The sequence below is a fragment of the Vipera berus genome, assembly GCF_964194415.1.
Source record: "Vipera berus genome assembly, chromosome: Z".
NCBI lineage: Eukaryota > Metazoa > Chordata > Lepidosauria > Squamata > Viperidae > Vipera > Vipera berus.
Genome location: NC_138205.1, coordinates 31,357,485 through 31,374,827, shown reverse-complemented (window position 1 = coordinate 31,374,827; position 17,343 = coordinate 31,357,485). Strand labels below are relative to the sequence as shown.

The 17,343-nt window shown below is 38.3% G+C and overlaps 1 protein-coding gene across 1 annotated transcript; it reads left to right on the top strand.

Moving 5' to 3' along the window:
• Nucleotides 1-3,456: 3,456 nt before the first annotated feature.
• On the top strand, nt 3,457-16,825 carry CFAP97D1 (CFAP97 domain containing 1; the record flags this gene model as incomplete). The annotated part of the gene is made up of 5 exons (XM_081346167.1): nt 3,457-3,577; nt 6,594-6,664; nt 9,390-9,508; nt 16,035-16,158; nt 16,679-16,825. The coding sequence occupies 5 exons, from the start codon at nt 3,457-3,459 to the stop codon at nt 16,823-16,825; spliced, it is 582 nt and encodes a 193-aa protein (XP_081202293.1).
• Nucleotides 16,826-17,343: the final 518 nt, after the last annotated feature.

The window sequence follows — 17,343 nt, the reverse complement described above, 5'->3', positions numbered from 1 at the left end:
AAGCTCTGAAAGCTACTAAATGAGGTTTGCAACATACATGTGCCCCTCGGATTACAGGTTGCCCATCCATTCTGATATACTGAACTGAGTACAGCAGATTTTATTTCCCTCAGATGAGGGAACATTGCACACTAATTTCTGCTGACAAATAAGTAACTAAAAGTAGCTTGGGAGCAGGTTCCTCAAGCAAGCCACAAAATTCTTAAAATCAAATTCTTTGCACTCAAAGATCCTTTCACCTTCTGCCAATTCAAAGTCTTTGTATTCTTTCTGTCCTTCAGATTGCCAGCTTCTGTTATACACATAACACACAGTTCTTTCGCTTCTTCCTCCAGATGGCAGTCACCATCCCCAAATTGTGATGGCATATTATTTTTTAAAAAAGATTTGTCTACCAACTGAGAGACCTCTTAACCATACACTCCAGTTCATGAAATATCAACAAGGTTTTCTCTTATGTAACTAAGAACAAGAAACTATCTTACACAATTTCATGCGTTACATGAAGCCAGTTATGGATTGAATGCAGTGGTTTATGATTAAGCATGATGGCTTATTCAGCAAACCCATGATTATTATTTAATGAGAGCCCATCGTAACAATAAAACAACATGCTAATTCAAAACTGCAGTCAGGGAATATATATATATTCAGACCTTTTCTGAATATTATTCCTGTATTATGGTATAGGTACTGCCTAGAATCGCTCTTTTACAGATGAGCAGCTATATAAATTTGTTTAGTAAATAATAAAATTAAAGTCCTTTTAAAACGTATTATCTAATTAATACATTTTTAAATTGCTACTTTAGATTATTCAGAATTATTTACATTAACATGGGGAAGTTAAATCAATGTGGATAAATGTAAACATTGCAATTAAAACTAAAAAGGATTTGTAATCATGACCAACATAGCAAAAATCCATCTTTGTAGCAAAACTTCAAATAAACTTCTTGAGAGGAATTCAACTGCTGAGAAGCTGCCCAAGAAAAATCCTTCAGAAATGCCCATCAGTTTCATATATGGGTAATGGGATGTACAATACTTTCAGAAAGTGAATGAAAAGGAAAATCCATAGCAATATCTTGACCTCTAGAATTTCACCATTGTTTGGGCTAAACAGCAGAATTTGGCAGACTGGGTAGATTTTATAAAGCGAAGCAGAATGAGATCTGGTTAGTATTGGATCAGGGTCATCTGTAGCCAAATGATGGATGCAATTGGGAGATCAAAGCCTCACCTCATTCTATGTTCCTTTCTATGTGCCTCACTTCTTTCTGTGTGCTGCTGCCAACATTCTCAACTTTCCTGACGAGACGTCAGGAATTTCCAGCAGTTGGGAGTTGGAAAAGAATGACAGCCATGTTCTTGCTGAGAGAACTCCATGGATTTGTCTATGAACTCACTGAAAATTGAATTCAGCTCAAAGAAGATTGTCACGTTTATGTAATTTAACATGTACTGTATAGAGACCTGGTTTTGTCTAGTGGCTAGGAGAGTGGATTAAGAGCTGGGTTCTGATGCCCAATCAAACATGTAAACCAGGTGGGTGACCTTGGGCCAGTGGTGGGATTCAGGCAGTTCGCACCACTTCAGCAGAACCGGTAGCTAATTTTTTGTTGCCCAGGCCCAGAATGGACTTCCAGAAGCGGCATCCACACAGAGAAGTGGTTGTTCACATATTTGAATCCCACTGCTGTCTTGGGCCAATCACTCATTCTCAGCCTTGGGAAGGAAGCAGTAGTGAACTACTTCCAAAAACTGCTAGTTAGAAACCTAGAGGGATGTGTCCAGGTAGTCACCAGGAATCAAATTTGGCTTGAATGTAAGAAAGCGGGAAGAACTGGGGACTCTGGACGCGCTATCTTGAGTGTTTTGAGCTTCACATGACATTCTTTGCTGAGAAGCAAAGAACCTCAAGGATTTGGGTTTTTTCCTATCTAAGCTGTCTAGGTCTCCAACTCTCTCTGAAGACTACTCATCCAAGAAGAGTTAACTGAAAAAGGACTCAAACTTGCCCTTCTTCCTCTATCATGCAATATACCCAGTACAAATGTTTTTAAATATTTGTTCAAGGTTAGCAAACTGAATCTTAAATTAGGGATCCTTGCCCTTTGGGGTCAGTGGACCCAATAATCATTTTTATAAAATACCCAGCATGGTTGGCATGGTGACTTAGAAATCTTCCATTTACCAGATGAACATATTTTCAAACAACAGACACAAACTATTTTGCCTATTGTCTTTAATTCCAGGATAAAGGTTGAGACTGCTGATTTGCAGCACACCAGCTTCCTTGCATATTTATTCGTTTAACTGAAAAATCTTACCAAAAAAAAAGGATCTGCTGGGGCATGGAGCATAATGTGACTAAAAACACAAAGGATGAATATTCATGTTCATCTTACCTTAGAAATGGGTTCCCATTTTTCTTTTCCACCTGACCTTAACCACTTCTATTTTTTTATGATCTCCTTATTAGTAGGAGATCCACTTGCTCCCTCCCATTGATTCTACTCTCTGCATAAAATTATCCTTTTTCCTCTGGTACCTTTATTAATAAGAGAAATCTTTCCATTGTGACATCATCATTCTATCCATCATCCCATATTCTGTGTTGAACTGACTTGGGAGTCGGTCCAGGTTCAAGTTCATCTTCACTTGTGGAAACTTACTACAGCCAATCACTTTCTCACCTGTTCCCCACCCAGCATTACTATTGTGAGGTTGAAATACAGAAAGCATACCATGTGTGCCATCTAAAGAAGTTTATATCATTCTCAGAAACTTTAAAATGTCTGAATATCAACTTTCAGAATTCCCCCACCAGCAGAATTCTGAGAATTGATGTTCAGACATCATAAAGTTTTTGAGGATGAGCAACACTGATCTAAAGCTCTTGGAGGAGATGCAAGATTGACATCTCACAGATGCTTCTGCTTTTTTCCTTAGGTAGGTCACTGGTGAGGCATGGATGCTTAACTCAGCTAACTTCCCAAATGTCAGTTTTGTTTCTTGAATGTTTATATCTTGAGGCAATTTTGCTTGGTTTTAATTGCCACTTGTGTTTAATCAGTTTCAGCCTAAGCCTCAGAATTGATAGAAAGGCTCTTTTTTGTTTTATTGTCTGGGGATTCCCTGGCAGGTCAGGGATGGATGGAGTTGGTGTGTAGCATGGAAGACAAAGGGTGGTATAGAATTTTTCTTCCCACAGAGGTTAAGCCGAAGCTTTGCTTCTGAGCAATAAGCCACAGCAATTGGGAGAGATGATCTGAATACAACCCGACAGGGAGCTTGTGACACAATGCTGTCTTCTTGTGGCATTTCAGAGTCCGTGATGTCACACTGGGCATCTATGGCAACTTTGGCCAAAGGGGAGGGGTGATGCAGAAGCCAAGCCCAGAGTTTTGCCTTTTTGTTTGGGATCTGAGAAGAGAGAGCAGCTGTGCAAAGATGAGCAGCTTAGAAGCTGTCACATTCCCCGTGGTCGTTGCCAATTCCAGGCAGAGAGTCAACTTGGGAAGGAATAAATCCCGCACAGGAGAATTCACTTTTCGAGGCAAAATAGAATTGGGTAGGTTTCTTCCAAACCTTCTTTTGCTTAGGGTTAAAATCTATAGAAAAGAGTGAGGCACACTTATTTCAAAGTCAGCCTTATGGCTTTCTGTTTGGGGCTGTATTCAACACAAACAATCATAGATTGTCCGTCAGCCTTTGACAGCCCAACTGGCATGATTGAGAAATGGGCGGAAGGGGTTACAAACAATAAGCGAGAGCTTGTTAGAAAGTGCACTGAACGAAAGGCTGAAGAAAATGACCCAAGTAACAGTGTCTGTGCTTGTTTTGAATCAGAATGTGTGTCTACTTTAAAGCAAATCAAGGGCCACATTCTGAAAGCAGATGGGTTTTGTAATGTATTGGGCTTGCTTGTTAACACCGCATGGTAATGGCTGGCAGGCTGCTGGAGCAGGGAGCTAACTGGCTCCCAGCATCTCAGACAGCCCGTCTCCAGCGCTGCTATTGGTTGCCCCTAGGCAGCAATAGGTTGCTTCAAACCTATTGGCCGCCGCCTAGGGGCCATGGTATAAATTGCTGCATCTGCAGCCCTGTTCTCTAGTTCAGATCCTGCAAGCAATAAACCATGATCTTGTTGAACTCACTCGCCTCGTCTTCATTCCTGCACAAGGAACCCAGTACACAACAGGTTTGAAACCATGGAGAGGGTGGATCTTTTAGGGGTGAAATGCGACACTTAAGCTTCCATAAACTTTTTTTAAAAAATGTAGCCTAGCGGTTTTGATCCTGTTCATTCTAAGTAAGCCACAGGGGCCATTGTTGGGCAACTGCACAATCCTTGTGCCATCTTTCTTTTTCCCTGTTTCACCCATTTTTATGATGTCTTTTACTGTGGTTCAGCTCCTGAGACTTACTTCAAAGGGTAAGCAGTTGCCCAGAAGTGATTGCCTAACCCAGCCTATTTTATTTTAGCTTAGTATGATCTGCAAATTGTTTGCCCACTCTTTAGTGTCTTATACAACTATGCTTCTTTAAGTTGTTTGACAGAATTTAGAACTTAATCAGGTAGAAGACTTACTAAAAGTATAACAGACCAAGAAAAAAGCAGAGGCCAAAAAGTATGTATAATCTAAAACTAAATGACATGATAGAAAGGCAATGTATGTGGGAGGAAATACTGTAAGTTTTTCTACAAAATGAAGAAAAGCTAACCTACTCTTGCCATGTATTCATCAACATCGACTTTGTTCTAATAATTGCAAAAACCTTCATCCATCCCCTGATTATTTCCTATGCTTCCCCAAGTGGTTACTCCCCTTTGCAGTTGCTTCTCTCCCCCATTATTACAGTTCCATCACCTCCTGATAGCTGCTCACAAGCATGGCTGTCCTACTGCGATTAGCTTTTATTTGTACTTAGACTTGAGGACTATATTTCTACTGTTCAAAGGGGCTTGCAAAGCACAAAATTAAAATATCAGAAAGCATTAAAGAACTATATTTTAAAATCACTGTACCAGTCCAAAACCACACAAAAACAATCACGGTAAACTCTATGCAAAGAGCAGCTGGAGCAAATGGAGCTTTAGGCATCTAAACAATTGTTGGATATTCAACAATTGTTGAATGTATAGTAAGATATTCCATATCCACAACCTACCTTTTTCTGTTTCCTATAATTCTCAAAGGATTACTGTTCAATTAAGCATAATTTTCAAAAATAATAAGACTGCCCATTCCATTTAGACCAACTGTGTTAATATCCACACATCTTGTCAAAGATAGAACAAAACAAGCTGTAAATGAAGGGTTTTGAATAAATCACTACTGATAGTCCTTGACTTAGAACCACAATGGGAAACATAATTTCTGTTGCTACGCTGTTTTAGGGGAGTCATATCTGATTTTACAACCTTTTTTGCCATGACTGACTGCAGTTGTTAAATGAATCATGCAGTTATTGAGCAAAACTGGCTTCCCCCATTTTCTTTGCTTGTCAGAAGCTGGCTGGGAAGGTTGCAAATGGCGACCACACGATGCCAGGACACAGTAACCATTGTAAATACATGCCAGGTGTCAAGTGCCCAAACTTTAATCATATGGCCATGGCGATTCTGTGATAGTCATAATTGTAAGGACTGGTCATAAGTCACATTTTTCAGTGTTGTTATAACTTCAAAATTAGCTAAATGAATGGTTGTAAGTCAAGGACTACTTGTATTGCCTATCTTTCTATTGGCTGGGTTTCCTAATAATTCATTGCTTAGTGTTCTGTTGGATTCTTTCATATAGTTCTTGCATGTGTTAATCATAGTTAGCTTGCAAGGGTCATACTCATGATGTTTCCACACTATATGGAATCATACAGAATAATAATAGCTTAACTGTATTTTAATTTGGGGACGCGGTGGCTCAGTGGGTTAGGATGCCGAGCTTGTCGATCAGATGGTCGGCAGTTTGGCGGGTCAGTGAGCGCCTGTTACTCGTCCCAGCTTCTGCCAACCTAGCAGTTCGAAAGCACGTAAAAATGCAAGTAGAAAAATAGGGACCACTATGGTGGGAAGGTAACAGCGTTCTCTGTGCCTTTGGCATCTAGTCATGCCGGCCACATGACCACGGAGATGTCCTCAGACAAGCGCTGGCTCTTCAGCTTTCAAATGGAGATGAGCACCAGCCCCTAGAGTTGGAAACAACTAGCACACATGTGCGGGGGAACCTTTACCTTTTATTTTAATTTGTATGTTGTTTGAACACACTTAAGATTTGCTTTGACGTGCCAACCTAAAACATTTGGTTAACTGACAAAACCATAATTAAGTTAGCCATGAGGTTACATGATATGGTAAGCCTTTCTCTGATATCACAGAAATGTAGAATGAATGAATGAATGAATCAGATTGTAGTATAGCTAAGAGGTACTTGCCCACAATTAGGCCATAATTCAAGATTCTGTTATTGTAGCCTACCTTAATGATGTGCAGCTCTAGTCTTCCACTGGCGTTGATTTTCTGGTCTGGTCTACCTAGTGGGACTGCCAATGTATCTTCACCCAAATCTTTTATCTGCTTTCTCCAGCCAGGAGCAAGGTAGATAATAGTTCTCCAGATACACAGACTCATCATTATTTCAAGGTCTCTAGGATACAGGTAAGGGAACCTCCTTTTGTTATGGATGCTACCCGGGGGATCTTTCATACTTAAATATTGTTATTTCTCACTTCCTTTTCCTTTCTGCTCCACAAAAATGAAGCAGAATACAGAATCCTTAACTTTTCTCTGCACCCCCTATCCTACATACCAAATATGATTTATTGACTTTTATTGAAAAACTCATCTCCCTTTCCCCCAAATAGTTTAACTTTAAAACGGGATACTATCATAATGTTTCTGAGAATACAATCATTGAAGCAATTCAGATTTTTCAACTTAATATTTTATTGTAGAATAATAGTGGACCATCTTAAATCAAGAATTTGTTTCTTTGGAGCAAATTCTACAATTGGGCTTACAGTACAAGCACAGGCTTAAAATCCATAGCAGCAAGTTCTGAGGGTCCAGGAATCAGCAGTATGGAAAGGGTTAATATTCATCCCACAATACTTCCGGACTGAAACTGCTTCTCTTAGAAAAGAAAAAAAATGAAGATAATTGGATAGCAACACATGCTTGTTCTAAGTTTCATTTGTTACCTCCTATAAAGTTGGGTTGTTGTGTAATGAATGGAACTAATGTCAGTTTAGCCTAGCAGTTACCTTATACAGGGTGGAAATGTCCAGATGAACATTAGATGGCAATAAAGACTGATAATCCTACCTATTTGTCTATGGGAAGGCCTGTAAATAGTTCACAATTTCAAAACAGAAAAATAACAGCCCAAACAATAAATCCATTGTTTAAATACAGAAAGCCTCCATTTCAAACTAATAGAGATGGCCACTGCTCTTATCTGAAACTCTAAAAAGATGTGATGTTTCCCAAGGTTACTAGATATTGTGATTTACTTATAAAACCACGGATAACAAATCATAACCAAGATACAAGACAGATCATCTTCATCTAGTGCTGGGTCAGGATTCAAAATTTTCCATCCCAGTTTGTTCTATTGAGAAGTAAACCAGATTCCAAGATCTTGACAATATTGGAGACACCTCCAGCTTTTCTCAAGATACAATTATTTCTGGATCTTTTATTACAGAAGCAATATCAAATGTATTCATCCTAAAAATAAATCATCCCCTTAAAAAGTATTGTTCAGAACTGTGATTTAAAAATAGGAACTTTTTTCTTTTTAATAAGCTACTGAAAGAGCTTATTATTTAGATTTATGCTCTCTTGGTAAGGCTAATCAAATGCTCTCTTTTGCTCAGAATTTAAAATGTCCCAAGATTGTGGAGCAAGGTAGGACAGAGAATCCAAATGATCCTCAGAAAAGAAGCAATGTAATTAAGATATTAAATTGGGAGGGGGAAAAAATCTCTTCAGATTTTTTTCCCTTTCTAGAATTTTAGAAAACATTATTTCCAATGTTAGCAGAATGATTGCCCAAAGTTCTAAATGAAATTATTACATGTAGGAAGTGTGAGAGAAGAAAAGATAGCAACATCCACAGTCATAGAGAAGGAAAAATTGTACAAGAGTTTTCTGAAAGCTCTATACTTCTATTTCTATCATTACTTATCTCTGACCATATTGGTGAAAGCTGATGACGTTTTCAGTCTTCTGAGAACATCACATGACATTCCCTTGGCCTAACTCAAGGGACTCATGTAATTTTCTTTCTCTTCTTAGTTATGATTAAATCTGTAGTAGCCCTCCCAAGTGGTTGCCTTCCAGATGTGTTTGAAAGCTGCCAACAACCAGAAAGCTGTTATGAATATTCATAACTGGATTCCATCAGATTGGGGAAGACAAAGCTATATGATTTTGGGGTTAATAGGTTTGAGGGAGACCTGGGATTCTACATATTTCCACTCATCATTGGAAAATTGAATTGTAATAATTCATGTTGATATAATATTTGTGTAATATCATAGAAAAGCGATGGAAGTGAAACAAATTAAAAATGTCAGTCGCATTGTATTATAATACAATAGCTTTTTTCTTTTTCATGTTTCATAGTGGCTGCTTTTTCCCATTTTGCCCTTACATTTTCTTGGTTTCATTGTTTTTTCTTTGTTATTTTTTAGCATATATTTTAATTTTTGGTATATAGATTTTTGAAGTTTAAATGAATAAAATGGATTATTTTTGTTCTTGTTATTACTTGCATCATTACTTGTATTGTTTCAGAAATCAAAGTAACCAGTTGGTACCATAAAACTATTAATCAGTCTGTCTGTTTGTCCACCATCCATCTGTCCATCTGGTACAAATCCAGAGGATCATTAGGTGGCAGCAAGGAATTAGTGTTTTTGTAGTAGTTAGCTGCTGTCTAGAAAACACCTGATTGTTTGCAGATTGGATATAATGAGAGAGAAAGCTGTAATTCTTTTTGCAGCAAAAATGGCAATAGAGTATTGGATAGAGGGGAATATTAATTAAAAGCATTTAAGGACAGAGGAAAATTAACATTCACTTCCTAGAACCAAGGTCCCAGTTAAATTGGGGAAAGAGGTTAAGAAGTTTGCACTTCATTTTCAAAAATTAGCCCCAATCTTCATTGTCACTGAGGGAAATACAGAAAGCTGCACCCTTTGCTATGTACTTGTTGGGGGAAAGAATCCTAGGTTTGATCTTTCCATCAAGCTAAATAAAAATGTTTGGGGGAAAAGGTGTAAAAAAAAGTTGGCCTAGGGCTAGGAACATGGGATGAAGTCGACAAGAGAAACAAAACACAAACATGGTTTCAACCAGCTGACCTCTCTTTCCACAGGATGCCCAGCGGAGGATTGGGCAGCTTGAACAAGAAAATAAATCCCTGTCTAAACGTCTAGCTAATATATATCATGGTTCAGGTATGGTTGATTGCTGGAATGAGTATCAACAAAAGAGGTGAGCAGGGGTGACCTAGCAATGTTTTAATGCAGCAGCCACCACTGCAGCATTTAAGATACCTATCAAGCAGGGCTCATATTCTGGCATAAGGTTATGTTGGAAAGCAGTTCTCTTGGGTGTCTGAAGAACATAGGGGCATCTGGGAGAGGAGGGGTGTCAAAAAAGTCAAGAGGGCAGCTGCACCTACACGATTGAAGACCTACCCCTTTTTAATAGCATGATGACAAATGCAAAAACAAAACAAAAAAGATGTGGTTCCGATTAAACAATTGCAGTTTCCATCTTGGCCATTCCTTCACATTGACCCCAGCATGCTGAGGCTGGAAACCTTTTACATTTCATGGGTTGGGGAAAGAGCTGTAGTAGCAGGGCACTAAGAGACAGCCTATGGCACCATGCCAAACAATTTCATTACAGCAGTATTTCTCAACCTTGGCAACTTTAAGATAAGTGGACTTCAGCTTCCAGAATTCTCCAGCTGACATGGCCTGAGGAATTCTGGGAGCTGAAGTCCGTCATCTTAAAGTTATCTAAGTTGAAAAATACTGCATTACAGGGATTAGACAAATTAGTTTGGCTTTTTAATTGGATTATGCTACAATATTCATATGTTCTTCCTAAAAATGAAAGAACTATTTTGGGCTGCTAATTTTCATCCATCAAAATTCACCAGTAGAAGGAAGCCTTTTGGTCACTTCCATAGAAGATCAGCACCAAACTAGTCTGATAATGCTGTGTTTCCTCTTTAATCATACAACATTGCTCTTATCTTACCCTCTGTCCAAGACTGAAGCAGTCTTATACTGATCCTGAATTGCAAAACACGCTTTTTCTGCTTAATTTGACACAGTCATGATGTGTAGATTTTATTCCACTTCCCCACTGCACATTTCACAGGCAAGTGTTTGGGTGACCAGGCCTGCTCGAGCAATCATTGCTAAATCCCAGCAGAAATGCTTCTATTGTAGGAGAGCACATGGCAAATACATGTTGACAGTGATGATGATGATGATATCCATTCAGTAGATTATATGGGCCAAGTCTCTCCACGTTTTGCACTATTTAAGTTTTTCTATGCTCTAGCTGGTGTCAAGCTTTGATGGTGTCCACCATTGTGTTCTTTGACAGCCTGGTTTCTTTTTACCACTAACTCTGTTGTTTAGTTCTGGAACAATTCCACTCCTGCTGTTTTAGCACCAGACACTTTTCATCTTATAGACTTACATTTGTGATCCTGATGGGGGGAAGGTGTTTGGGTATAATCACAATTTTAAAAAAGTAATTATGGGATTTGCCAACAATATCACACTGGAAACCAAAGTTGGGGAACACTCAACAATGGCAAAATTACGAGTTTATACATCCAAAGGTTTATCTAAATTTATGCAACAATGGCTACTCTACATATTAGTGCCACATAATAAGGCGAATTTACATACTTAGTGAACTGTTTTTAAGGGAAGAAACTGGGAGGTTAAGATAGAAACCAAAAACAATATTAAATGGTTATATTTTGATGTTGTGTGCAACATGAGAAAATTTAGAACTCAATACTCTCTTAACTCATACTTAAAATTATTTTTTATTTGATTATTAATTTTTCTTTTTTCCTTTCCCTTATTTATATTTATAATGACAAAAGTGGTGATATCAATATAAATACTAATGTCTAGAGTATTATAATTATTTCTTAAAATGTATAGTAATGACTTTATACCGTCAACTAATTATTTAATGAAATGCATTTTTAAAATTTATGATAATTTTCAGATTTCTTATTCACCAATAAAATTCACCATCTTCCATCCACTATGTACTTTTTTACTTCTTTTTTCTTTTCATGTAGAAAGAAATGAGAAACATTTCTCATTAAATGTTTTAAAATAAATTTCCTTTTAAAAAAAGAACAAGAAATGGGTCAGGGATCTATTCAACATTTCATTGCTTGAGTTGATATTCTGTTTCATCCAGGTAGTCCTCATTTAATGATGGTAATTGGGACTGGAATTCCGTCACTTAAGCAATGCAGTTTTAAACTACAATGTCACATGACTGCATTACTTAACAACAGCACTTTCTGTTGCGATTGTTAAGAAAATACTGGGAATCACTAAGGGTGGTGTCACATGATCACTATTTGCTACCTTCTACAGCTTCCTGTAGAAGCTGACTGCTTGTTGGAAGCTGGCAATGAAGGTTGCAAATATTGATCCCATGATTGTTCTGTGATACCATGCTTGTGAGCTGGTTACACTAAGTACTAAGATCATAAACACAGGACCACAGGAATGCTGCAACAGTCACAAATACAAGTAACAGTCATAAATACCCATCATTCAGCACCATTGTAAGTTGAAATGTTACTGAGTGGTTGTTAAGTAAGAACTGTTCAGAAGGGACAGGACACACTGCAGCACCAAACCACTAAGAAAAGCAGAAGAAAAACAGCTCTTTGACATCTTTCTCCATAATGGCTATCCCCAAAACTTTGTATTCCAACACACAGCACCCAAACCACCACACACCACACAGCTGATTGTCACGCAAAAATGAACCCTATCCTACACAAAAGGGGTGTCAGAAATGACAGCCAGAATTCTCCAACCCCTAGGAATAGTGATAGCTCACAAACCCAGAGCCACACTCCACTAGGAATTATCTAGAACCAAAGACAAGACACTGAAGGATGAAAGATGCAGTGCCATCTACAAAATCAACTGTAATGATTGCAACCACTTCTCCGTGGGACTAACATCACGTCAGTTTAAGAACGACATGATCCCAAATCCCTAATCATTACCCACACTGACACCAGTTCAATTGGAGCAACACCAGTTCAACTGGAACAACACTAAAATCATCGGCCATGCTACCACCCGCCATACTCGCGAGTTCACCGAAGCCTGGCACTCCACAAGCAATTCCATCAACAGACATATTGATCTACAACCAGCATATGAACCCCTCAGAATTGAAATCAAACAGCCAACCCTCAAACCCCTCTCCTCCCCCCAACAGTTCACTTTTCAATGACCCTGACCTGACATAATCTCCCTGTCACAAGAACCATTACCAGCCTCCCTCTGATGACTCACTCCTGACCCAGTGATAATTCACACCCTCCAAGGACCCTGACCTGAAGTACCTCCCCATCACAAGCCTCTCTCTGATGACTCACATCTGGCCTGTCACAATACCATCACTTGACACTCGCACACCTGAAGCCCTTGTATAAGTAGGACACTAACACAGACACAGACACCCACTCAACACCACTGAAGATGTTACCTCGCCTGGTAACAAAATGTTCAGAAACCAACCTTCAACTCAGAGAACAAACCTTCACTCTCATCCTACACCCGAGCTACAGATATTAGCCACTATTGTAAGTGAAAACTACCTATATATTGTCGTCAGCAATATTTAAAAAAAATAAGAAAGAAAAAGAATCAAATGTAAAATTTAAAATATAAAAGAAAAATCAGCAAAAATGTAGGGAATGCTTGTTCCTTTCTTTGCTCAAAGGGTAAGAAAATATGCTACCTAAGCAAAACCAGCCTCCTTCATTTTAGCAGAGGATGTCTCTAAATCAGGGATCCCCAAATTCTTCAGCTCAACACCTTCACAAAATTTCAAAGTGTTTATCAATCCACATTATATGAAAATGTTTTAATACATACTACTCTAGCTGACTGTGCAACAAACCATAATAATAATCAAAGAAGAAGAAAGCCACACAGTGACTCACCAAAATGGAAGATCTGGCTGGAAAATGAGATCAGCAAGCTGAGATCACAGACAAGCAAGGTAGAACAGATGAACGAAAAGAAGCCGAAGAACAAAGAAAAGCAAAGAAGATCTTATCAAGAAATATCACCTAGAAACGAAGATCAAGGAAGCACTGGAAATAATAAAGCAGCAAATAATACCTATAGCCAAGAATATTAACAGATACAAAACTCAAATTGCAAATTACAGTATAGGCAGAGTCTCCAATTTCAATTCAGCTAGGAAGGTTTTTACCAATCTATCAATGGAGAGACTCCCGTGAATCAGTCAACCTCTGACAAGGAAGGAACAATGCTGTTTTGGACACAGATTATGAGATAATTCATAGAAATACAACAAGAACACAGCTGGTTAGAGGAAGTGGATAAGAATAAAAAAGGTGAAATGAAAAAAATTATAATGATAGCATAAATGTTGGAGAAAAGAGCAAGAAAGATCAGGAATTTGTCAGCACCTAGTGAATATGAACTGCATGGATTTTGGTTGAAACATTTGATCACTCATTGCCAAGCAGTTTTAACAACATACAAGGAAGTGAAATTGAAGAATGGCTAACATCTGGCAAAACCTACCTGAAAATGAAAGAACCAGCAAAGGAACAGCACCAGGCAACTATAGGTTGCTGCTTATCAACAACCTTCAAATTGCTAACAGGTGTGGTACAGCCCAATAACATCTAGTTGAAAACAAGTTCCTTCCACCTGAGCAGAAAATAAATATCAGAGGAACAAAAGATTGACTCCTAATTGACAATTTTTGGAAAACTGTAACAGAAAGATCAACTTGAATGTAGCATGTAGACTCCCTGGATCAAGTGCCTAGAAATGACAAGATTCAGTAGAAACATCAGAGAAAAAGATCATTGGTCCAATGGAAGACATGGTTATTGGTTAATGGTGATAGATTGGAGGAGGTTAATATCAAGACATAAATCTTTCAAGGAAACTCACTACTACTGTTTTTTGTTGCACTGATTCCTCTGTCAACAATACTGAACAAGTCAGGCTATCGCTATCAAACGTCAAAAATATCTGCCAGGCTATCCCACCTCCTAAAAATGGATGATCACAAGCTGTATGGAAAAAATACCACCTGAAACAGAATAATTGATGAACAATGTCTGAATATACAGTCAAGATATTGCAGTGGGGTTTGAACTGGACATACTTAACATTAACGGGGAAAATAGTGAAAACTGAAGGAATCAAGATGTCTTATGGAAATAATATCAAGAGTCTGGATGAAGATGATCACTACAAATACTAGTGCATCTTTCAAGTTAACATCAAGCACACTGAGGTCAAGAAAAAAGTTAGACATGAATACATCAAGAGAGTGAAAAAAATCTTAGTCCAAATTCAGTGAAGGAAACACCATCTAGGCAATTGACAACTGAGCAATTCAAGTCATTAGATACACAGTTGGAATAGTGGACCAGACTCAGAAGTAAAAGTCCAAGATAGGAAGGCCAGAAAAATAATGACAATGAATCCTGCCCTTCATCCTTGCAGTGATGTTGACAGACTCTACTTACCAACTAAAGTTGCAGCATTAGATCTTTGAAGAAAAAAAGGGCTTTGGAAGAATATCTGAAGGACAGTGAAGAAGTTGCACCGACACTAGTTTATCAGGTAGCTGGAGAGACCAAACTGGCCTACAAGAAAGGCCAAATGAACAATAAGAAAGAAACACAGGAAGACAAAGTATTACATGGCCAGTAACAGGCAAAGCAAATAATAACAAGAGCTCACAATGGCAGGAAAATTGAAGAAAGAGACACATAGGCTAATCCTGGCTGCACAAGAGCAAGCCTTAACAAATGCATATAAAACCAGAACTGAGAGACAGTGACAGACAACAAGTGCTGCCTCTGTAAAAAAACTAAAGAAACAGGGAACCACTTGGTTAGCTGCTGCCAGAAGATCACATAGACTGACTACAGGCAACGGTGTGACAAAGTAGCAACAATAGTGGAAGAAACACCATTCACCTACAAGCAAGAACTGATGAGACCATAAAATTGAGAAAGTAATAGAAAACTAAGAAGCAAAATTGCTCTGTGATTTCAGAATCCAAATAGACACCTGCCACAAAACACCCCAGAGTTAACAATTGTAAATAAGAAAGACAACGATAATGAATATGACAGTAGCTGAAGACAGCAGAGTAAAAGAGAAGGAACTGGAGAAAATAGCAAAGTCAGAAGCCTGCAAAAAGAAATAGAATGATGGCAAAAGAAAACCAAGGTAGTATCAATAGTAATAGGCACCTTGGATACAATCCCAAAACAGCTGGCACACCACTTGAACCATTAGCATTGAAAAAATCATCATTGATCAATTGCAAAAAGCAGCTTTACTCAGAACAGCTTACAGCCTACAACATCATCTTTAAAACCATCAAACATCAACATCCTTTGTCTTAATATCTGGCTTACTGTGCAATGAACCATATATTTATATTTATATTTATTAAATTTTTATACCGCCCTTCTCCCAAAGGACTCAGGGCAGTGTACAGGGCAATAAATATTAAAAACAAAGTGCAAAAGTTAAAAAACAATTAAATATTATGCCCGATATATACAATAATTAAAACCATGTTAAAAACCCCAGCCCCAAACTATATAATAATAGATAGTCTCATTAAACCTTGGGTATCAATGTTATAACCACCTTGGAGAACTACAGTGTTAACCCTCACATCTTACCTGAGCTTTTTTGGGGTTTTGCAGTGTGTTCCGACAGAAGCAGAATATAGAACTTGTAAGGATTACTCTGGAGAACCAGGCAATTCTTAAAAGACTCCGAGATAGAAAGGCAACCTACGACAGGAAGCAATACGAAAAGGATTGGCAGGCAAGTGCATCCTTCCCCAGGGTTTCAAAGGTTCAGCCTTCCATGTTTCACCAGTAGAGCAATTTAAGAATCTGAAGGCCCTTATTAGTGTAATAGCAGCCTTCTCAAACTTGGTATCCTTTATGCAATATATCAATGTTTCTTAATATTGGCAAATTTAAAAGGTGTGGACCTCAGCTACCAGGATTCTGAGAACTTAAGTCCATACATCTTAAAGTTGCGGAACTCTATATGAATCAGACATCAATTCCCATCATCCCCAACCATCTGGAGGATGCCATGTTACAAACTACAGAGATCTAAGAATATTCTCAAGAGAAACAATGGAAGGCAGCAATATAGCAAGCTTAATACATAAAACTTGAAACAAGTTTTTAAAAAGGGCAAAATATAGGTTTTTTTTAATCTCTGTGCCACTGTACTTACCCAGTTTGCTTCTTCCACCCACCCCAGTCTGAACAGTAACAACATAGAGATAAAAGACAGACTGTAACCTCATGCTGTGATCTCTGTTTGGCAGCTGAACCAATTTATTTCTGGTTCATCTGAGGAGGTCTTTGAAACTGAAGTAAAACTAATCTTTTCTTTGAAATATTGTGGCTTTATAGAACTTGTGGGCAATCTGTTTCTCAATTTGCAAGACTATTTGCTTCACCTCACCCTCTAACTTCTGGACAAGAAGAGTAAGCAGGTCCTACCTAGCAGGTCTTTCTAGGGGGAAGCGTGACTTTGCAGAACCCCATCACAAGTACAGGTTGTTTTGCAACTATTCCAGACAAATGCCCACAACTAATATTAGGAGATCAGGGCAGTGATTCAGTGACTCCTTTGCTCTTAAGATTCTGAAACTGGCTGAAATGTGCTTTTGATCAATTAGGGGATGAAACAATAGAATTGTAAATATGCTCCTAAATTGGGACATTGGTGCAAACTCAAGAAGCAGTAAATTCTCCCATTCTAAAAACAATCACATTGAAACTAGAAAATAAGTTGAGCCCAAGACTTTGATTAAAAGTTGTTTAATATCTACAGATCCAAGCAATAAAAATAGATTTCTTCTAACCTCATCAGCACTGTAATTCCCTTCTAGCACTTGAGAATGCCATCATTTGGGATGGGGAAAGAAGGAGAGGTAAGGAGAGCCAATTTCTGACGTGCTTATGTAGGAGGCAAATGTTCTTACTC